The sequence below is a fragment of the Argentina anserina genome, chromosome 5 (genome assembly GCF_933775445.1).
Source record: "Argentina anserina chromosome 5, drPotAnse1.1, whole genome shotgun sequence".
NCBI classification, from domain to species: Eukaryota; Viridiplantae; Streptophyta; class Magnoliopsida; order Rosales; family Rosaceae; genus Argentina; species Argentina anserina.
Genome location: NC_065876.1, coordinates 24,185,235 through 24,209,941, shown reverse-complemented (window position 1 = coordinate 24,209,941; position 24,707 = coordinate 24,185,235). Strand labels below are relative to the sequence as shown.

The window sequence follows — 24,707 nt, the reverse complement described above, 5'->3', positions numbered from 1 at the left end:
ATGTGGTTTCTCCCCCACTACACACCTCAGATATTGCTCTAATGTTCTATTCAAATTTTCAGTTTGACCATCACTCTGTGGATGGTAAGCTGAGCTGCGATTCAAAGTAGTACCCTGAGACTTGAAGAATTCTTGCCTAAATTTGCTCATGAAGATTGGATCTCTATATGAGATAATGGAATTAGGCATACATGAAGCTTGAAGATGTGGTGAATAAATAGTTGCACAATCGTTGAAGCAGTGTAAGGGTGAGCAAGAGGGATAAAGTGTGTAAACTTAGTGAAATGATCAATCACTACCATGATGACACTCTTACCTTCAGCTTTAGGCAAACCCTCTATGAAATCCATTGAAATGTCACACCAAGCTCTCTTTGGGATGATATTAGGCTGTAACAAACCAGCATGCTTAATGGTCTCATAGTGATTCTGTTGACACTTGTGACAAGAAGCAACAAAATTCTGCACATCCTTAGCCATGCCAGGCCATGCAAATAATCTGGACACTTTTTTTTTGTCCTCAATGTACCAGTATGCCCTCCATTCTAACCATCATGGAACTCACTGAAGATTTTTGCTCTCCAACCACCCGATTCAGGAACAAATATCTTACCCTTATACATGAGTTGAGAATTAGTCAAATTGAACCATGCAGGGGCTGCACTGCCACCAGCCAATTGATCCATCTTGTTTCTTGTTTCCACTTCATTTGCAAGATAAGAATGCATAGGGGAAGAGATTCCAATTTCCATTGACAATGAAGCATAATTGGTGATCACATCACTGTGAGCCAAATCCTCCCTCCTAGACAAAGCATCTGAAGCAGCATTGTTCTTGCCTAGCTTGTAATTAATTGTGTAATTGTACCCTATTAGCTTAAGTAGCAACTTCTGCTGAGTTGGGATAGTGATCTTCTGGTCCAAGAAATGTTGTATAGTTATGTGATCAGTAAATATCCTAAAACGGCTACCTAACAAAGCTGGGGTAGTGATCTTCTGGTCCAAGAAATGTTGTATGGTTCTGTGATAAGTAAATATCCTAAAACGTCTGTCTAACAAGTATGGCCTCTAATGTTGTACTGCAAATACCACAGCTAACATTTCCTTGTCATTAACAAAAAAAAAACATTTCCTTGTCATATACTGAAAGTGCGACATGTCTTGGTGCCAAGACTTTGCTTAGAAAAGCAATAAGATGGCCATTTTGAGACAACACTGCCCCAATACCATTACCAGACGCATCACATTCAACATCAAACTCTTTTGTAAAATCTGGTAAAGTTAGAACATGAGTGCTCATCAATGCTTGTTTCAAATTTTCAAAAGCCTCTTATGCCTTAGTCGACCAGTGAAATCCCCCAATCTTCAACATATCAATGAGTGGTTTAGCTATTATCCCAAAATTCCCCACATACTTCCTATAGTATTCAGCTAATCCTAAGAACCCTCGCAGCTCCTTCACAATGCTAGGTTTCTTTCAACTCTTAATGCAAGCGATCTTGTTAGGATCCACTGCAACCCCCTTTCCACTGACAATATGACCTAAGTACTTTACTTGAGACACTCCAAAGCAATACTTACTCTTTAATCTTCAAATAATTCTCAGCCAATTTCTGAAACACTTTCTCTAAGTCTTCCACATGTTGCTCCATTGTGGGACTGTAGATCAAAATGCCATCAAAGAAAACTAATGTGTATTCTTTCTCAACATCTCATGCAAAATATTGTTCATATCTGATTGGAATGTGGATGGCAAATTTGTAAGACCAAATGGCATTACTAAGAATTCATAATGACCATTGTGTGTCCTAAATGTTGTTTTGCACACATATGAGGGTTGCATCCTTATTTGATGATATCCTGAGTGTAAGTCCAGCTTTGTAAAGATTGTGGCTCCATAAATCTCATCTAGAAACTCATCCACCACATGAATAGGGTACTTGTCCTTGATTGTAACAACATTTAAGGCTTGATAATCAACACACATGCGCCATGTCCCATCTTTCTTCTTCACTAGCAACATAGGAGAAGAGAAAGGCTAACACTTGGTCTAATGACACCATTTTCAAGTAGCTCTTTCACAATCTTCTCTATTTCTGCTTTCTGAAAATGTGGATGACGATATGGCCTTACACTCACAGAAGGGGTATTTGGCAATAACTCAATTTTATGATCACATTTCCAAAAAGGTAGGAGACCAGTTGGTGCTTCAAACAACTCTTTGTACTTGTTCAACAATGGTTGAAGTGGTCCAGCTTGAGAGCTAACTATTCTTTCAGTAGCCACTGGTTCAACTTGCACCAACATTGCATCTTTCTCCTTCTTGAGTAGCTTAGTCACAGCTTTACAAGTGATTATAGTGGTCTCAGGTCTAGTCTCTCCATTAAGATGGTACGGAACTCCCTGCACATGAAACCACATAGTCATAGTCTCAAAATTCCAAGTAATAGTACCTAAAGATTTGAGCCAGTGCCTAACACAATGCCACAACCAGTGACTAGTAGCACATAAAAGTTGTCCTTGAATTCATATCCCTGCAAATTCAAGTACACTTTGGTTTCACCACTAGTCTTCATTTTTGCCCCACTTGCAAGCAACACATTGTGTGGAGAAGTTGATCAATATGTGCTTTAGTACCCTTGATTAGATGAGGATGAATGAAATTGTGTGTAGCTCCAGAGTCAATTAGAACATGCACCAGCTTGTTATTAAACTTGCCCTTTAGCTGCATAGTAGATGAATCCTCCCCATCTATAGATTGTAACCTGATTAGAGGCTCATCGATGTCAGTGATTGGTGATACTTCTTTCCCTTCCTCAGGTTCATCGAGCTCTTGTTCATCCTCATTGCACTGCACTATCTCATTATCAGGTAGTATTTCAAGACACATGAGTTGTTCCCTTCTCCCTAACACATTTGTGCCCTACAAAAAATGCAGCACCACAAAACTAACACTGCTTATTCTGCCTTCTAGTCTCAAATTCCGAGTCAGTAAGAGTCACTCGAGATGTAGAGTCTTGTGTAGGTCTAGTTGATAGTTGAGGGGATCTCACAGTTCGTGGTATTGGAACACATATAGGTTTAGACTGTTGCATAGATGATGGACCATGTTGATGCACCACGTTAAACCAAGAAGTATTGTTGTTTGGTTTAGCATACTGCCTTCCACTGTCATTATTGGTTTCAAAGAACCGTGCAAGGTCACAAGCTTCATAGATTGACCAATGAAAAAGGCTTGCACATATGTTCTCAGGTTCTTATGTAACCCACCAATGAAAAAAGATACTAACAGGTCTTAAAGAAGGCCAAGGCAACACCTTGACAATTTTGTAAATCTTTCCACAAAGTCCTCAACACTTCCCGTCTGATTCATCCTTGCCAACACTGTATAGTACTCAGCCGTTGTGGTTGTTGGTGGTTATTGTTGGGGCTAAGTGGAGGTGATGAATGTGATGTATTCACCACAGTCGTATACGTAGGGCATGCAGTGGCAAATTGCTACACCTGCGACACATTAAGGATCATGGCTGAGGCCGTGTAGGCACCAGAAAATAAGTCATTAGCACCTTTGTTGTAGACGGAGGGAACTGCCTGTGTGTTCACAGATGTACCAAACAGTGGAGGATGACCCAAAATAGAACTCGAATTAGGGCCCCGGACAAGTTGGTGCGTACCAAACACAAGTAGAGACATGCTCGTAGAGTCCCCCATGGCACCAACAGTAGTAATAGTAGGCATAAAATTCGTACTGGAATGAAATAGTGAGCTAGTAACATCACAACCATTGAGAAAGAGTGAAGTGGTATTACCCTCTAATTGACCCAGCGTCAACGAGGACCCACTGCGGCGAAGTCAACGACAATAGTGACGGACTGGCAAAAACTGCGCCGGCTCAGATTTGGCCAGATCTGGAGTTCAGAGGTATATAGCTCGTCTCGAGCTTCAGCGTAGCGATGTGTTGTTGGAACTTATCCATAAGAGACTTTTGGAATTTCAGCAACAAAGTCTCCATAGAAGGCTGTAATGAGGATTTCAGCTATTTGTGAAGCGTGGCTTGCAGCTCCTCCTCAAGGAAGGTCAAATCGACCAAGACCAACACTGGTGGTTCCGTCGGCGGCTTGCTTGTAACTGTTGAACTCCCTCATTAAAAGATCAGCAAGGCCTTGCCAAATAGGAGGGAATTCATACTTAAACATATACCAACGATCTGATGCTTTATCAGTTAAGTGCATAAAAGCAATAAAGAGTTTCTTATCCTCCAAAATCTGATAGAACTCGAAATACTGGTCACACTTATTAAGCCACTCAACCGGATCGCCACCACCAGAAGTGTTAAACTCCAATCTCATTTGTCGCATACTAGGCAAATTGCTCTAAGAATAGTGATTGTGACCATTGTTGCCTGGTCCCGTTGAAAAATATCCCAGTTCCTCAGCCTCTCCCCGTCATGATCGGAAAGGCTCTTGATACCAAATGTTAAGGCCATAGATCTAGAAATGAAGAATTGAGAGAGAAGAAGAGAGGAAATGAGGGAGAGAGAAAAGATAGCAGCTGATATATTCATTCATATCTAAAATAAGATATACACAACAACATATATGTTGTCTATGGTTTAGGCCATGTCACCCAGACACAGTCCCATTCTTAACAAACCATACTTGAAGATTACGACTTAATTAAACATACTTAATTAAAACACTAACTTCCTAGTGAAACTAGGGGAGATCATAACACAATAAGCTTCTCCAAACAAGACGCTCATGGTGTACAATTCCCACACAGAGATGCATTGGTGATCTCAGTACAAGTCGCCAATTGTGTAATGCGGAGGGTGATGATTGATGAAGGGAGCAGTGCTGAAGTCATGTTCTTAGATGCGTTCGAGCAGCTTAAACTTGACGAGAACTACATAAAACCGAGCAGGGCACCGCTACTAGGTTTGAAGGAACGAAAACATGGCCAATAGCAGAAATGACACTACTGGTGACCACGACAGGGAAAACAGTAGAGACAGACTTTGTTGGTGGGCAAGCCGTTGTCGTATAATGCTATCCCGAGGAGAGATAGGATGCACAAAATGGAGTCGGAGGCTTCTTCCAGATACCAAGTTGTGAAATTTCCCAACCCTGGAGGAAAGAGCATCATTTCAGTTCGCGGAGACCAACTTTTGTCAAAGAAGCTTTATGTAATGGAGATCAATGGAAAAAGTTTTGCCTAAGGGAGGGAACAGGAAATGCAGGCATATCAATTAAAGGAGGGCCTACTAGATTTAGAAGAGCCAAAAGAGGAAACAAGTATAACTGAACATCTCGACGAAATGATGCTCGGAGAAGGTGAAGAAAATAAGGTCATGGTAGGAGCCCTCCAAAGCAGGGAAGAAAAAGAGCAGTTGGTGATTTTTTTTATAGAAGAATCAAGACGTATTTGTGTGGTCCCACCAAGATATGCTAGGATTAGATCCCAAGATTTCCTACCACAAGTCAAATGCCGACTCAGATTTCCCACCGTACCAAGAAAAACAGCGGAGATTAGCCCTAAAGAGAAATAAAATCATCAGTGATGAAATTGATCGCCTCCTTGACACTAGATTCATCCGGGACGTATGGTGCCCAACATAGATTTCAAATGTTGTTGTTGTGCCAAAAAAGTGGCGAGTTTGCGTGGATTTCACCAATTTAAACAAGACATGCGCAAAGGATTGCTATCCCTTGCCAAAAATCGATCAGATGGTGGACGCCACTGTCGGATACGATCACAAGGTCTTAAAAAGGGTCGTTGAGAACACCAAAGACAGTAATACAGGGAAGTTCAATCCAACATGGGAAGGTCCTTATGGAATTAAAGACAAGGAAGATGCTGCCACGCCCTTGGAATGCAATACACATTCGTAGGTACTACGCATAGCTAAGGAATAACCAAGGAAAATCGTCATGAGTTGCAGTTAGGTCACATTTCTACTTGCATCTTAGTTGTTTTAAATAAAGAGCATAATCGATGTACATTGGGAATGTCGATTATGTGTGATGATGTTTATTTTTCAAGTCTTCAGTTCATGTTTCCCTTTTAACCATTTAGAAATAAAAGTGTTGTCGACATCCATCAACATTGCTTAAGAAGTCTTTAACTGTGATCAATTATTGTCAACTGACAGAGAATGATAGTATCAGCATCCAATCATCCCTTGTTGTTATCGCTTACATAAAGCAGGGAAATGAAAAAAAAACAAAAACAAAATCAAGCGCAGATCACGCAAATCAGGGCTGTAAACGGTTCTAAAACAGCTAAAAAAACGGTTATGTTTTTTATTTTTCATAATAGGAACCGTTTGGTTCGTTTTCATTACGGTTCCGGTCCCAAAACGGTTCCAAACGGTTACAAAAAAACCTGTAGCTGAAACTCTGTATAAACAATTAAACATCAATGTTTCTTGATGGTATTGGAAATATGTAATTGTGGAAGTCTGTAACAAAGTAAATCAACTAATACTGCTACTATCTAGAGTAATTGGCTTCATGATTACAAATTTACAATCATTCATTCATCATTCAAGTTTTCTTCATAAAGTACTAAACTCACTCAACTCAATCTTAGTGGTAAACTAAGGAGACTCACCAGATTACAAAATAACAAACCATAGTACCAAACTCATCAAATAGTCAAGAAATCATAGCAAATTACAATGTTAATCATCTATAACATCTTCAGTTCATACCTTCCCAAATGCTTCTGATTCTCTGCATTTAATTTTTTTTCTGCCTTTTCTTCCTGTTGTTGTTAGCTGTAGGGGCTGAAACTGAAGCCTCCGAACTTTTGGTAGTTCTCACACTTGGTGCGGATGTAGATGCACAAGCAGCACTAGTTGGAGTAGTTGCCTTGTTAAGAGCCTCTTTTATATGTTCTACACCAAGAAAAAAAACACATTAATGAGAAGAATGAAGAATGTAAATACATATCAACTTCAAGGCATTAAATAAACAAAGTTGTTTTTTAAATTGTTAAGAAAACAAATCAGAATCATACCAACTTCAAGGGCTTGATATGTCTCAATTTCCCCTGGTTCTGGAACGTATTGCAGCCCCATAATTGCATCAAATTTCAGCCAATTTTGAAGGCAAATAAGTTTTTCAACAGTTTTAGGTAGTAGAGAGGCTCGATACGGATCTATCACCCTTTTCCGGTACTGAAACTTGTCTCACTTGCAACTGTAGACACTTGTACTGCAAGTACATCTCTTGCAAGTGATTGCAAGTTTGGATATTTATCTCCATTCACCTTCTACCAGTTTAAAATCCCCCAATCCTCCTCTTCACCGGGTATTTTAATAGGTTTCTCAATGGGGTCCAACAAATATCTATTAACTTCATGTCCCACAACAATTTCCTCATTATGTTCAAGCTCTTTATCCCAATCTTCTTACATAGCAGCCCTTATCTCACTCACTGGTTTGGTTGTCGTTTCAGCCATACCACTTGCTTTCCTCCTTTTCCCCTTGATGCACCACTATTGGACTCACCATACAAGTCACATAATTCTACAACAAGTTGCCTCACTGCCTCACTGCCTCAGATTTCCTTTTGATCTCCCAAGAAGGTAACTTAAGTTGTGTTTTACATACTCTTTCTATGAACTTCAACTTATACCTAGGATCCAAGACCACAGCAACAAGAAATATATAATTCATATTGTCCAACTTACCAAAATACTTGTTGTACATAGCCTTCATCTTCAAAGCCATCTCATACAAAATTTTTTCTGCCTCACTTGAATCAGGCCTTATGCCAAAAGAACAAAGGTCTTCAAGCTCAGTTTCAACAGTAACAATATCTTGGAAAGTCCTATGAGCTGTTGGTTTTATTGAGGCACTGATATGCACAGTGGCTTCAAAAAACACCTTCAGGAACTGTATAAACACAGCTGCATTGTCCCAATCTTCTACCTTGGGCATTCCAATTATCTTCACCCTCTTCCTAGTAGCAGGCACAACACTCTCACTCGTCATAAGTGTCTCATCTTCATCCTCAGGTTCAACCTCGTCCCAATAATTTTTATACCTTATATCATCATAATACAATCTGTCAAATGCTTTGCTATACCCCCAAGCCGAGTCCAACATAAGATAGGTGGAATTCCACCTTGTTGGAACATCCAAGGTGCAAACCTTGTTGCAATCAATTTTCTCCTTCTCGACACACTTTCTAAATTCATCATTTCTTGCACTAGAACTCCTTACATACCTCACAACATTCCTTATTGCAACCACAGACTTCTCTAAGGTCTTCAAACCAAATCTCATAATGATGTTTATAATGTGAGCTAAACATCTAACATGTATAACCTACCTCCAAGAACTGGTTTAATCTCCCAACTACACATTTTATCCCTCACATAATCGATGGCAATTTTGTTTGCCGATGCATTGTCAACAGAAATACATAGAACCTTATCAATTGACCAATCAAGGAGACAAGATTCTAAAGTCTGACCAATAGTCACACCTTCATGATTTGGTACCAAACAAAATGCAAGCACTCTCTTATGCATATTCAATCCCTTATCAATGAAATGGGCAGTGACAACCATATAGTTAATGTTTTGACAAGACGTCCAAGTGTTCGTCGTCAAACAAACACTACGAGACTTCAATTCATTCCTCAACTCCTCCTTCTTAGAATCATACATCTCTAAAAATCTTTTCACTATAGTTTGCCTACATGGAAAATTAAAAAGAGGCACAACTTGTTTGCAAAAGTAATTAAACCCAGGAGCATCAATGTAACTAAATGGAAGCTCATCAACAACAATCATATGTGTTGCAGCTCTAACACAGTTCTCTTGTGTCCAATTAACCATCACGGTAGTGCTCTCACCATTTACCACATTACTAGAAAACACTTGCTGCCCAGATCCTACCTTAACTCTACCCGGATAAAATTTACAAATCTGCTCAACATGTTTCCTAAGTGTGGAAGTACCATGAGTTGCTGCACTAGCAACAAAGGATGTGTCACAATACTTACAGTGGAGTCTTTGGAAGGAGCCAACTTGCTTGTGAACACCATCAACATCCCCTATCAATGGATGACTCTTAGTTACGAAATGAGGATACACATCTGCTTTTTGCACTCCTTTTCTTCCTTTGTTTTACAGGTTCAAGCCGTTCAGCAGGTTGAACAGCTTCATCACTAACTACTGCTTTCTTTCCACTCCGAGCTTTAGCTACTTCCTCCTGCTTTTGAGCTGTACCATCAACAACCAGCATATCATTTCAGTCATCACTTCTAGAGTCGTACTCATCAGACTCGTCAGAATAATAGCTCATCTCTGATCCAGACATTGAATACCTTCAAATTACAATCAGTACATACAATCAATTCAGTTCATGTCCCAAAACACTTGGAAACATACAAAATTCAGCACATATTGGCAAAGTATCAATCAAAGTTCACAATCCAATGCAAAATAAACAGATCAAAATGCAGACACAAGCAATCAAACTAAAGAAAAATCTAACCATGTCCAAATTTAGACATAAGGATTCCTAGCAAAACCCAACAACATGAGAAACTTTCTGCAAAACCCAACAACTAGAAAATCATTAGTTCACTTAGGTCTTCAAAGAAATCCTTTGATGTCAGATATGGTTTAGGGTTTATGGTGTACTTAGGGAAGCCAGGTTGAATTATATCTGAGAGGTCTATTATCTCCTGAGTTTGCGTTTTCTGTTTGTTGATTTCACATGGGACTACTGAATAAAATGAGTGAGAAACTTGATATGTCTAGGAAAAGACAGAGGGGGTAGCGATAACCAGTAGAAATAAGAAACATAAGTGTTATGTTGTGTCTTGGCCTGGAAAATGAAGGTTTTCCATAGGTGAGACTCAGAGTGGAGAATCTGGAACTATAATGTGTAATGTCTACTGTTGTAATGACCCTAGTCAATCAGTCTTATTATTATGTTTTCACTGCTTTTCTTTGCTGCAGGTAATGTATTGCATATTCTCTGGGATCCTAATTGCATAATGATATTTCTATATATATACATTCGTCCTTGTGATCCCTAACCTTCCTCTTCGACAATAAAACACAATCTGACAGACAACAATTAAATAAGCCAAGGGCTACTTGCAATAATCAGTGATCAGAAAGCAGCTAATAGATCAACATATTGGACATCAAATTCGGTAAAAGAACACCTATTAGTTGACTGAGAAACCAAATATGATTACCATAGAGTAAACTAAATCTCTAAAGATTATACAGTGTATTGAACAACAATTCCCAATAGGAGCAGAACTCATTACAAACCAACAATTCCCAACAAGAGCAGAACTCATTACAAACCAACAATTATGAACTCATTACAAACCAATAGGAGATGCAATTACTATGACAATCGATCCAAAACAATATTAGTACAGACCCAAACTTTTACGTGATATCATAATTAACATCATTTCATCTTGCAATCACTTGCAATCACAGCAAACTTCAACCTAAGGGAACATTTGGTGGGCTCAGTTTCAATAGGTAAATCAAACAAAAGTAGCAATTCAAACAGATCCAACATCATAGTAAAGAGACTAGAAATAGGTATTCACTCGTGGGTTACCTTCAAAATGAGCAGAGAAGGTTCATTAGAGTTTGTGGAAGGTTCAATCTTGTCTAAGGGGTGGAGGTGGATGAGGGAGGTCGGGGTGGATGAGGGAGGTGGAGAACTCTGAGTCATTTCGGCAGTGCGTATTGAGCGGTCCTCCTGCTGGTGCAACTGGGCGGCAGAGGACTGGGAGTTTGGGTCTTCGCGGCTATGGGCAGACTACAGAGGGCTGAGAGTTTGGATTTTGGAACGAGATCGAGACTTCGAGAGTGAGAGAGACAGATACTCAGATAGAGAGTTAGAGACTGCGGGGGGAGTGCGGGAGTGAGGGTTGCGAGACTGCGGGGGGAGACTGCGGGAGTGCAGGCTGCGACTACTTGATTAGGGTAACTGAAGGGAAAGTGGGTCTAAGATTAAGATCTAACGGTTAGTATTTGTTATACTTAAAATCCAACGGTTCCTATGCATTTTAGAATTTAGAACCAAACCGAACCGAACTGTTTTCAAACATACCTTCATTTTTTCCCTACAAACCGAACTAAAATGTTGTTAATTGTTAACTGAAAATTGAAAATTGAAAATCGAACATCGAAAATTAAATATCGAAAATCAAAAATCAAACATTGAAAATCAGAAATCAAACATCGAACATTGAACATCGAAAATCGAAAATCAAATATCACACGTAGTCCACGAGCTGGTAAATCAATGAATAAGTCTAACGATTTGTGAATCCAAAATGTCACCTTATACTCACAATGTAAAGGCATCTCACCCTTGGTACAATATTCCAGAAAAGAAAAATTTAAAGTCTTTGCCGCTAAGACAATCTTAGATCAATTATAGTACAGAATCAGTAGGCGTTACCAACAAAAATGTCAACTAATGTTACTTCTTTTTCCTTCCTCCACTCATAAAGTCATGTAGTAAGGAAAAAAGAGGGGGCATATATGTGATAAAACTCACGACGCATGACGTTAATAAATAATTGTTTATTGATCATTAAAAATGAAACATAAAGACAACGTCCTGCTTGGAGAACTCTATTTTTTTTAAAGGAACTTGGAGAACTCAATTATAAGGAATGGAAATCTACTTTATTTTAACACAGCATGGACCGGTTGCAAACTAGTTTGTAAAGTAAAAAGGCAGGGAATTTCAATCAATATTTGGGAAGAGCAGAATAACTCTCTCACGATACGCCTGGAGACCATGGCGATACCCCTCTTCCAATGGCACTGAGTGAATACCATCAGATGATCGCCCAAGTCGCTAAAGGTTTTAATCTCCGCAACTGCATCTGCATATCCTTCCTTCGTTGACTAGTGTTCAACCTTTAGCCAGGTGTTCTTCACTTGCCGCTGGTCGTGGAGAACTTTGATTACACACAATTCTTCTTGAGCAGCAGACAAACAAACATAATTTCTACACCTCTCGGAGCTAAGGCTCCTACGGCGGGGATGTGACGATCATGTATCCATGCAGCTATCTTGAGAACTACTACTGAGGTCGGTTTTTCGCGGGTCTTCGCCTTCAGCCTTTTCCAATTGTGTAAGCCAAGCCTTCAGACGTCGACGAGTTTAAACATTGTTGAAGTTCAAGTCGAATGATCGGGTTTGAAGCGCTCAGAGGAGCCATCAGAGGATATCAGGATGGGAGTATCCGCCGTGCCAAATTCAGGACTCGAATCAAACGCGGTGTCTTTTCCTTTGCTCTTGATGCAGCCAACCAGAGTTTTATCAGGTAAATCAGCACATATGCTAAAGTTTAGTTGGACCTTACGATCTTAAGGAGGCATCATTTACAACTAAAGGGAGAAGTGAAAGAGGTGGCTACCACATCCTCGATGTGACTTATTTATATTGCTCATGCGTGGATAGCAATAATTTGAAATTGATGTTTGATCTTGAAATTAAAATTTGAGTGTCAAGGTATACTTATCCCAAAATCTCGTCTCGGATTTATAGTCAAATCTTAGTATGCTTTATCCTATAAGTAAAATTCAAAGCCAATGCAACAAATGGGAGAATTCTCCAAAGAAAGAGTGCGGGGAGACCAAGGGTTTTTCATTATTTTTCTTTCCCCATTCAATTCTCATGCAAAAAGAAAAAAAAGGGTATTGTGGGGGTGAATATTTTCCATGTGTCTAACCATGAAGGTTTTTACACCAAAGGGATCACCTCGAGGAGAGGATTACCTATTAAAGTTCCGCGCCGGGGAGAAATTTCATCGTGGCCCAACAAGTTTTGGTTTGGATGCACAGTTGATGAGGCGAATGATGCAGCGGACGAAATGCTTCATGGTGAAAATGGGCCATAATGAATCTCTTCGCGGTCCACTTGAATCAAAGCAAATCTCTACACGGCTTAATCATGCTTTGATTAAATTTAGCCATGGAAAGTCTGGGCTTCAATCAGATTGTGCCACGAAGCAATTGGGCTGCGAGTAAATATATGCGGCGTAAACTTGTTGTGGTCAAATTAGAGATAAGTAAGTAGTGGAAGGAGCTACCCACCCATAATATTAATGTTGAGGCGTCGATGATCCATTAACGCAAAACTTGCGGTGGAAGTAAACCATGACGCGCACTAAGTGAGAGGTATCAGAGTGCGATTATAAATAGAGCTAGAGCTGAATGTAGAAGGAAAAGAAAAACATTAGATTAACAGCCACAATGATTCACATTTAAGAGCACCAAACCCAAAAGTTCCTTATTCTCAAACACTTGACCTACTAGACTAGCAATTATATTATATCCTCGACGAGATCTTTCATTCATGTTCAACTTGATCTTAAGTTGGTAGAGGAATACCTTCGCGAAATTTTTCTGCACCAACAACTTGAGCCCTCGTTCATTGATTTCTCGAATTCAAATCAATTTCACACAAATTCCTCTTGTAGGTCTACAATTCCATTGGTTTCCTCAACTGGGTCATCCTCGGGTTTTGCTTTAGCACCCCCATTCCCTTTAAAGTTTCCATCTTTACATTTGTATAGGAATGGTTTTATTGATAATATCTTGTTGGTGAATCTTTACTTGCTTAAACTGTTGTTATGGGACTTCGTTCTGATAAGCAATGTGGATATGGGAATGTAGACGTAAAAGGGGTTAAATGGTTTGCCACTGGTAAGCAAGTTGAGAACATTGTAGGAATGATTAGGAGGTAGGACAAGGATTTGGAGTCAAAGGTTTGTTCTATGAATGAAGTCTAAACCTTAACATGTTTACTCAGATTTTTAAGGTGTTGAATGACGACGATACAGTTGCTTTGGCTGTGTGTGATTGGATTAAGTACTCACATCCCAATTGTAGGAATGATGTTTGTTCCATGGTTATTGATAACCTTGGGAGGTAGGGGAAGTTTGATGCCATGTCTCTCCTTTTGAGTGAGTATGCTAAACAAAATATTACTCTTGTCCCGTTGGAGTGCAATTGTAAATAGCGTTAGAGCTGAATGTAGAAGGAAAAGAAAAACATTAGATTAACAGCCACAACGATTCAACACTCATCAACGTGCTTTTGGAACAATTGGTTTCAGTTCCTTTTGACCATACAAAAGAATCTATGAAGTTGATTCTGAATGCTGAGACAGAGGTCAAAATATTCAGCAGCAATCTCAAAGCAATTCAAGCTGTGCTGGAGGATGCTGAGAAGCAGCATGTGGAGAATGCCAGCCTGAGAAACTGGTTAAATGGGCTCAATGATGTCTCGTACGAGATGGTTGACGTCCTTGATAAGTGGAATACTGAAATTATGAAGCAAAAGGCAATGAGAGTATGTTTCTCCATTGCATCGACTTGCTTTTGTGTTGCTCAAGTCAATAGGGCAACTCATATGTATAGGACTGCTACTGAGATAAAAGAGTTGAATGAAACGTTGGCTTTAATTTCTGCTCAGAAAAAGCAGTTTAAGTTTCACAGATCTGTAACTCGTAGTAGAAACAATCAACTTATTAAATCGCTGAAACCTCATCATTTGTCAATATTGCTACAATATTTGGCAGAGAAGAAGCAACAACTGATTTGTTGAGCAAGTTGTTGAGTGAGAGTAGTGAAGAAGTGAAAAGGGTCTCTGTCATCCCTATAGTGGGTATGGGGGATGGGCAAAACAACTCTTGCCCAATTAGCTTTGAACAATGAAAATGTAAAAGATTTTTTTGAAAAGAGAATTTGGGTCAGTGTCTCAGAAGGCGACATGGTCAAGCCTCACAAGGCGAAAGTATTAGCGTGCAAAGGCGATTTAAGGCGATCGTCTTTCCAACAAACATTAATTTAATACAATACATTTTCAAATAATATGAATATCCTTCAAAATATATAAATATGTCATTATAACCATAGCATTCATCCAAAATAAGGTTCTAATCAAATTATAGAATTAATATATAGAGTCATACTAAATTAAATGCAAGAGCTACACTTCAATGCGTTCAATCTTCTTGTTCAATCTTCATCGTCATATCCACTCACACCCACATGAATATCATTGCAATCATCAATGTTCAATGCATCAATATGTGGATGTAAACTGTAAAGTAAGGTCTTCAATCTCATCTTCATCCTAAGTAATGAATCCAATGTTTTCATTTTCTTCTTAGATTTGGATTTTTCTTTACCTAAAAACAAAAACGTACTAGTATAAATATTGATTGATACATATATTCTAGACAATCTAAATAACATGAGGATGAATAAGAAAGTAGTTACTTGAGCTTTCAACATTCTTCCTTTTAGAAGAAGGTGCGTAAGAGGGCTCATCAAATCTCATGTCATCATCTGACAAAGGAACATCATCTATTGTTGGCTCATCTAGTAGCTCTACACATAGGAACTCTAATTGACAAATTTTGTTCATAACATTCAATCGGTACATTCCTTATAGCTTCCACCTCAAACACACATTTTTCAAGCCAAAAGAGATCCTCTGGTAATATAGGATCTTCCACCTCTGATATCCATTCATCACCGGAATCGATTTCTTCCACTTAAATGGGATCAAGCTTCTTCACTCGTTTTCTAATGTTTCTTTCCCTTATTAAAGAGTTGTACTTGACATAAACTATGCATTTAATCTTTTGTGCACAAGTCGGTTCCGTTTCTTAGTGTGAATCTAAAATAAACATAAAAATAAATATAGATGACATAAATATGCTACTGATTATATAAACTGGTAATGATTAAGCAATTCCTTATCGACTCAAATGTACTACGATTCCTCTCACATTCAGAGGCACTACATGTTAGGCTAAGTACACGGATATCAAATTTTGTCAACTCATGTGTTTCTTCTCCAAAACGCTCCCACCAACTCGCTGAAAATATAAATTAAATTTAAGTTGTAAATAATAGAATATAGACAATTGTAATATAAAAAATAATATATGAGGCATTACCTAGACTTCTTAGCTTTTTGGAATGTATTGTTATCTTACTTCCAATCTCTCCAAGGAATTTATCAAACATCTCCAATTGGATATCAGCTCTTAGCCGATCCTCAAATGACATCATTATATCCATGCATTCATGCAATCCTTTCTTGACTTCTAAAACAGTTGAGAAGTTGTCTTCATAATGTAGTTAAGGGTTTAGAAAATATATGGTAGCATGCAAAGGTTGATGTAGTTGAGGAGTCAACCTTGCATCAATTTTGTTCCAAATGGGTTGATAATGTATAGGGTTCTTCTTCAATCCAAATACAATCTTCTCTTTTGCGGCATCATCAATTCATATATGTAGCCCATAGCATGTCTTACCTCTGAATCAACCTCCCTCAAAACACACACTAATGACATCACACCCTTCACACAAAATGCAACATCACTCCAAAAGTTCTTTTCAAATAGAACAATTGCACGAGCCCTTATGCCTTCATGACTTTTTTATAAAATGACCATCAATCCACTTCCTACTGTTAAACATCATTTCAAGAGGTTGTTTTTTGTTATAGATACTTTGAAGGGTGAGAAAAGAAGTTGCAAAGTGAGTTACCGCCGGATGAATGATCTCACTGTTGTTTGTAAATTCCTCATGAGAGAAAGGACCCATGTGTGACCATAGAGAAACTTCACCACTTTCTTAGCACTTGCAATGGTCTTCTCAAAGATGATTAGCTTGCTAATATCTTCAAGCATAAGATCAATACAATGTGTTGCACATGGAGTCCACCATAACTTCAACCTCCTTTGCATAAGTCTAAGGCCCGCATTTTTATAATTTGATGCATTATTGGTGATTATTTGAACTACATTCTCTTCCCCAACTTCTCTAACCACTTCATCTAAATACTTTAGCATTAAACTACCATTCTTTACACTACCGGATGCATCAATGGACTTCAAAAAGAAAGTACCCGCCAGAGTATTCACAAGAAAATTAAGAAGTACTCTACCATTTCCATCGGTCCAACCATCCGACATGATAGATTACCCATACTTCTCCCAAGCTTTCTTATGCTCTAACAAATACTTATCAATGTCTTCAACTTCTTCCCTAAGAATCCAAGTCCTTAATTCATGCATAGAAGGAGGCTTGAACCCTACACCATACTTAGCAATTCCCTTTACCATAGCTAACTAAAATAGATCATTAACCGTATTAAAAGTAAGCACCCTAGAAAACATAAAATGCCCAACCATCCGACAAACTTCTTTTCTTAACTCTTTTTTGTAAGCTTCATTCAATACGGTTTGCCTAGGTTGAGAAGACACAAAATTATCAAGTGGTCCTTTGACTTTTGATTGAGCAGTACTACTCCCACATTCTTCTAATTGAGAATCTATACTATCACTTACACCACCAATTCCTTCCCCAATCTCACGGAGCATAGCACATCTCTTAAATTTTAAATCCTTAAAGTCCTTTATAGCTAATTGATACTCATTCTTCACATTAGAAGAGACTTTATTACAAGCTTTCATACCACCTGAAATACCTGCTAAATGATGTTTAAGTCTAGAAATAGTACCACTGCATACTTGATTACAAAAAACACATCTAAAATATTTCTCCCCTTCCATCTTTTTTTTGTAAATTTCCATGTTTTTATCTCTTCCATCTACATTTTTCTCACTCATGACTAATGTTCACCAACACCAACAAACACATACAACAAATGCTCAGAAACTATTAATCAATTTTATGGTATGTACTCAACTAAAAGCAAACAAATATATGCAAAAATCAAATCAATTATAAAAAATGATTAAAGTTGACTAACCTCAAAGCTAAGTAAATCTTCAAGTTTCAAATAGGCAAATTATAAGCAGCAAAAAATTTGCTCTTCAATGGAGAGAGAGAGAGAGAGGCACGGAGGTAGAGAGCAGAGAGAATGAAGGAGGCAGAGAGAGGAATAAGAAAATGATAGGCTAGATTGAATGTATAATTGATAGAGAGTGTTTTTGTCGTTTGAAACTATTCAAAACGAAACGTTTTGGTTAAATGAGAGGTGCCAAACCGACGTCGTTTTGGCCCCCAGAATAAAAAAATTTGCATCGTCTTCCTCTTCGTCTCTTCGAGCCAGAAGTTATGCCGCCTGCGAGCCCAGAAGTCCTGCGATGCTGCGACGTCCCCGACCGGAGCACTGGTGTCTCTTCAATCAAGACGACGACCGAAGCACTCTCGACTCTTCGTCTCTTGGAGCCAGAAGAAATCCTGCGAGCCAAGAAGAAGTCTTGTGAGGCTGCGACATCCCCGGCCGGAGCACTGGTCTCTTCAATCAAGACGACGTCCGACACCCAATTAAACCGACGACGGCCGGAGCACTCTCTGGTGTCTTTCAATGAACCCAAACCGACCTGGGTAGCTGCTGGACCAGAGATTGAAGTCGCTTTGCGTCGCCCCGGCGGTCGCCTTTCTATCGCCTCGCCTGGGTTTGAACTTGCAGGGCTTTTCTCCTTCACTCCGCCCGAAGGCACACACCGGCAACGCCTCGACGTCGCATTGAAAACACTGGTAACCACAAGAAAAGACAGAGTGCTGAAATAATGGGAGCAACCACTCACATGATCCATTTAGAGAAGCTTAGCGAAGAAAATTGTTTAGCATTGTTCAATAGCATTGCGTATATGGGGAGGGAAGAGGATAAGGCTAATAGATTTGGAGCTATAGGTGAAAAAATAGCAAAAAAGTGTGACGGCTTGCCACTTGCGGCAAGAGCCTTAGGTGCTCTCATGCACTCCAAGAGGAAAAGGGGAGAATGGGAGGACGTCTTGGAGAGTAAGATATGGGTTTTAAAAGAGGTTGAGCAACAAGTTTTTCAACCTCTTTTACTCAGTTATTATGAACTTGCCCCTGTAATTAAGCGTTGCCTTTTATATTGTGATACGTTCCCTAAAGATTATCGGATGAGTAAACACAATTTGATTGAGATGTGGATGTCACAAGATTATCTTAGTGGGAAGGGCTATAAAGAAAAGGAGAAAACAAGTCAAACTGTTTTCGAGACCTTAGTGATGCGATCATTTCTTCAGGATGTTGTGGAAGACAAATTAACCATTTGGGACGAGAGTATTACCATATTTTGCAAGATGCATGATATCGTGCATGACTTCGTTCAGTTCCTCAACAAGAATGAATGTTTTATAATGGAGGCTAAAGAAGCAAACGGAAGAATAAGTGAGGAGGTCCGTCATTTGAGCTTAATGCATGCACCATATGGTTCCCCACTGTCAGATTTTATCTCAGCAGTGAATTGCAAAAAGTTACGCACTCTAGCGGCTTTTGAGTCCAGGATGTTGCATGGCTCAGATTTAAAAGCAATTACACTAGTGAAATGTCTGAGGACATTAAATTTGAGGGACACCGCCATCGACGAACTTCCAGAAGAGATGGGGGAATTGATATATTTGAGGTATCTCGACTTGTCTGATAATTGGTATCTGAAGAAGCTACCAGACAGTGTGGGGGAATTTATACAATTTGCAAACCTTGTGTCTAACTGAGTGCAATTTGCGCAAAAGACTGCCTGAGAATATGGGGAACTTGATTAATTTAAGACATGTTCATACCGAGGGTTGTCATGAGCTGGAGTATCTGCCGAGAGGTATGGCCAGATTAACAAGTCTGCAAACACTAAACCAGTGTCCTATTATTGATGGTGAAGGCTTGAAATTAGGAGATCTGGGAAGCTTGGACCAGCTTCAGGGTAGTCTCACGATTAAGATCATGGGGAGGTTGGAGGATGCTGTGAGTGAGGCGCAAATGGCTTGCTTGTGGAATAAAAAGCTTTTTCATTTGAACCTATTTTTGTCACACTTGGAGGATGCACAAGACCTGGAAGCATTGCGGCCTCATCAACATTTGGAAACTTTATCGATTTTGGGGTATGGTGGCAGCACGGCGCCCAGTTGGATGATATCGTTGCAGAATTTGAGATCCCTTGTACTATATATGTGGAATGGATGTGAAAGTTTGCCTCCTCTTGGGAATTTGCCCTTCCTTGAACAACTAGATGTAGCTGAAATGGACAAAATGAAGAGGGTACGTTGGAGATGCATTTTTGGGCACTCAAACATCCTCATCCTCCTCTGTTTCATTCCCTAAATTGAAGCAACTGACCTTTAAGGCGATGATATGTTGGGAACGGTGGGAAGAAAGCGGTGGGGCTGGAATCACAATTATGCCATGCCTTGAATCCATCACAATACATTGCTGCCGTAAGCTGAGGAGCCTGCCAGTCTTCCTGCAAAACACACCCATCACCAAAATCAATATCAGTACATGTCGTCGAAACATTATCACGCCTAACTGGCGAGACAACTGTGACGTCGACGTTAGTGACGAGAGAGAGGATCCGGATGTTACTGTGAGGTAATTTTGCTCTTGTTCATTCTCTTACATATTCTTCATCAATAATGGCTATTCTTTCATCAATAATGGCTAGACTGCATAAGCATTCTGTACATGACATATTCGTTAATGAATCGTTATCATATAAGTAGTATAGGTTATCTTATTCGTATCTATGGGAGTTCAATCTGCTCTGTTGCATGGCAATTTGTTCGATTAGAAGTTGAGACAATTTTATTTATTGACGGAGTCTCCTTGTTTCTCACTTCTGAGCACGGTTGAAAGTCTTGAAACAGAGATACAGACAGACTCACAGAATGATGAGGAGATAATCCAAGACAAAGTGCATCACGGGGTCAAACGTGTTGCTTTAATTTGAAACTTTGAGTTTTGAACACATAACTACCTTCGAAGTGTGTTGCTCTTCCACGGGTAACTGTTTCTTTCAATTCATTATGATTTAACCTCTGGCTGTTTTGCAATAATTAGTGAATCGCTTTTGGAGTTTTACAGATTAAGATGATGCCCCAGGTTTCTCAATTCCAACGTACATGAAACATGGAGAGTTTTCTACATGGAAATATAGAAAGATTCTTATGCAGGCCTTTTTTAGCATTGAAATTTAGAGCAGGTACGCTGAGGTGAGATATTCTTCCCCATTTCTTTTTACTGTGAAACTCAACTTTGTTATTGAACATGTACGTGATCAGATATTAACCTAGGAGGATATACTCGATATGTTAGGTTCATACTTCTTCTTACGGACCATGTAATGGCATGACCAGAGTGCAGGCAGTCATTTAAAGGTCCTCAATTCCATAGAAGTACTGATATTGATGTCATATATAAACACTACGCTGAAGAATAAGCACGGTATGGCTAAATGGAGTTCCTCATCACATCTTCTCTTTCTTCGTTAAGCCTCAATACGGCACAATGGATGAGAATCTATTTGTTCAGGTTAAAGGCAATTAAGTTGAAAGAAGTTTAACTTCTGGAACTCGGAATGGAACTATTTTTACCAAAGGTGATGCATATATGTACAGTCTTTCCAAGTGCTCTCCATATTGAAAGTTACATGTATGGTGTCTTGATATAGAGGTTTGCTCGGTTGAGGAATAACTTTTAAGAGACTGGAAGTGACGTGAATTTACAGGCTGAAAATAAATACATAGCACATGAGATTATATCCATACATTCACATTAGGAAAATCACATGATTCATTTCACAAAAAAAGAAAAAGAAAAAGAAAAAGGAACTTAAACAATTACAAGATTGTTTTGTTTTTCGGTATCATGAAGATAGTAATCATGTGTGTTAGGGAAATAGTTAAAAATAGAATGCAAGTTAAGTTCTTGGTTAACATTGACCAGAAAGAACATTTGAAGGAGCTAGTAATCATCAATAACAGCGCAACATGGCAACACCATTCTGAGTACAATCGGGTTGGTCAATAAATTTTCAGAGACTCGTTGGTTTTTATTTTCATATGTTATTGAAGTATTAAACATAAAAGAGCGTAGAAAAAAAAACTTACTATTAACTTCACAATCACAAATCGAGCACCATTCAAAATCAAATTTTTGTCGTTCCCTTAATAATTTGGTACATTATTATCTATGATCTCAAATATTTGTTAAAACTCAATGATTTTGTCAACTAATTCAAAGTTGACTAAATTTCTTTTTTCCTAAATTATTAGAAATACTCAAAAAAGGAAAAAGAAAAAGCCATTTACATCAACTTTTGAAAACAGCCCGTTATATGCCGACATGGTTTTGTATGTAAAATATATATCTGGCTCTCTCTCTCTCTCTCTCTCATTCAATTTCGAATTTCAAATTTGGGTTTCCTCTCTCTGAGTTTACTTGATAGTTTGAGAGAGAGAGACCCAAACTCCTGAAATTCTCAATTGAATACCGGAGCTCGATTTGGCTCTGGTTCACCACCGCATGGTAAGACTCTGAAGCTTCCTCCTTTCTCTTCTCTTTCCATTTCCGTTGGTTTTTCTTTATCAATTCAACCCAGTAAGCAATCCAGGGTTTTGACGCTGCTTTTTTTTTTTTTTGCTTGATTCTATTTCAGATGTGGTAATTCGAATCGGTAACTTTGAATTCGCGTTGGGTGACGAACCAAATCGGAGGTCGCAGTTTCAATTGCGGAAAAGTAAGAATTGCCTCACTCAATGGTTTTTAGGGTTCACTCTGTTGCTTGTTGGCTTTGATTTGTCTTTGCTTGATACATGGAAAGTTTATGTGGTCGATGTTGGTTTTGGCATGATATATAATCCCAATGATGAAAGGTTTAGTAATCGGAGAGGCACAATTGAAAGGAATTGGTGCTCCTTCTAATTTTGTTGGGGGTTGAAGTATCAATTTCCATTCTATTTGTGTCGAAATTGGGCATTAGTTTCTGAGGGATTTTGATTGTTGATATCTTGATTTCGGATATGTTTGACCCTGTTACCCAAGGAACTGATATTCAGTGACAATTATGTCAAGGCTGGTTGCCTTTTGATCCCTTAAATTAAGGGTATCTGACCCAAAAGAATAAGGGTATTACAGAACTCAGAAAGAGTATTGTCCCAGTAAAAGGTTGTTGCAGACATTATAGATTTTTTTGTTAGAGAATAAAGATTTTATTCATTGTGCTCGGAAAGATAAGTCGGAGTTGGTCCCCTGAGATTGAATGCAGTATACACAAATCTATGCCATCCTTGGAATGTCAACTAAACTCAAGTGATTTTGCCCAGCTTGAGGTTTTAAGAAAGAATGAATTGATGCACATCATGAAATAGTGTTGGAGATATGATTGAAATAGTTGCTTGCTCGTTTTAAATTATTGTTGTTGGCTTGCTGCTGAGAAAAAGTATTTGAAATTGCTCTCTTGAAATGCTTGTTGTTAACATTCCAAGGGTGACATAAGATTTGCTACTAGAGAGATACAAAGATTTTATATCATTGAGCTTGGAAAGAGAAGTCGGAATTGGTATCTCTAATGGTTGCCACTGAGATTGAATGCAGTATGCAAATCAATTGGCATCCTTGGAATGTCAACTAAGCTCAAGTGATTTTGCCCAGCTTGAGGTTCTAAGAAGAATGCATTTGTGCACTTGTGTTGGAGATATGGCTGAAATTGTTCCATGTTCATATTAATAAGATTTTTGCATGTTCACGTTAGAAATATTGCTGCTGGGGTAAATTTATAAGATTAATGTTTGATAGGCATAATATATCCCAATGATGAAAGAGTATGTAATCTGTGAGAAACAATTGAAATATTTGTGCTTCCTCTTTTTTTGGAGTTGAAGAACAAGTTTTAGTTGTTTGTGCGGAACTCAAGCATTTCTGAGGGATTTCTTTGGAAATTATGTCATCTTCGTGTTTTTTTGCATATGTTGCCATCTTTATTTTGAGATATGTTTGACCCTGCCCCAAGAGTTAAATGCTTTCGAGCCGATTGTTACAAAGTAACAACTGTGTCAAGGCTGCCACAAGGGTATTTGACCCAAGAATTAGAGATAGAAATTTATTAAACCAATGAACTCAGAAAGAGTATTCAAAATTTCTGTTACTCAGAAAGTTATTACATGGGGGTATTTGACCCCTGCCATAATGTTACCATCGTAGTTCGAGATATGTTTGACCCTGCCCCAACATTTCAATGCTTTCGAGCTAATTTTTACAGAGTAACAACTGTGTCAAGGCTGCTACAAGGGTATTTGACCCAAGAATTATTAGAGGGAGAGAAACTTATTAAACCAATGAACTCAGACGAGTATTCAGAATTGCTATTTGAAAGTAGTTGCCACTGACATTGCAAGGATAGCATACAAATTTAGTATTTGAGACATACAGTGATCTTTTATTGGCATCCTTGGGAGGTCAATACTCAAGTGTTTTTGCTCAGCTTGAGGTTTTATCAAAGTGCATTGAGCCTGGAGTGTTGCAGAAACTGTTGAGATTATTGCCAGCTTGTGTGTGATATCCTGATGATGATAGATTTAGTAATCCTGGTGAGGGGTTTGGGTTAGTCTGGCCATAAAGCTCTCATGTTTTTTTTAAAGGCAAAGCTCTCATGTTTTAAGGTGAAATAGTTGGATATATGTTGATTAGTTTTGATATCCATTGATCTGCTATTTAGGCTGGAGTGTTGGCTCGGGAAGTCTCTTTTTGAGTATCATGTGGTGTTTTAAATCTAGTTACTTGGTTAAGATTCCTGGCTCTTAATAGTGTGTCGGTTATTAGATTTCATGTAGTTCACTTGTGAACTTTGAGTTGATGACTTCTTAGTCACACTAATGAACTGCTTATTGGTTATATGGTTTG

General features: G+C 38.7%; 2 protein-coding genes across 2 annotated transcripts; both read left to right on the top strand.

The window, feature by feature from the left end:
* Positions 1–14,157: 14,157 nt before the first annotated feature.
* Positions 14,158–14,732, top strand: LOC126795789 (disease resistance protein RGA2-like). Its single transcript, XM_050522545.1, has 2 exons — positions 14,158–14,504; positions 14,597–14,732. Exons 1-2 carry the CDS (start codon positions 14,158–14,160, stop codon positions 14,730–14,732), a joined length of 483 nt encoding a protein of 160 aa, XP_050378502.1.
* Positions 14,733–18,655: 3,923 nt separating this feature from the next.
* LOC126795788 (putative disease resistance protein RGA1) lies at positions 18,656–20,132 on the top strand. Its single transcript, XM_050522544.1, has 2 exons — positions 18,656–19,440; positions 19,550–20,132. Exons 1-2 carry the CDS (start codon positions 18,656–18,658, stop codon positions 20,130–20,132), a joined length of 1,368 nt encoding a protein of 455 aa, XP_050378501.1.
* The last annotated feature ends 4,575 nt before the right edge of the window (positions 20,133–24,707 follow it).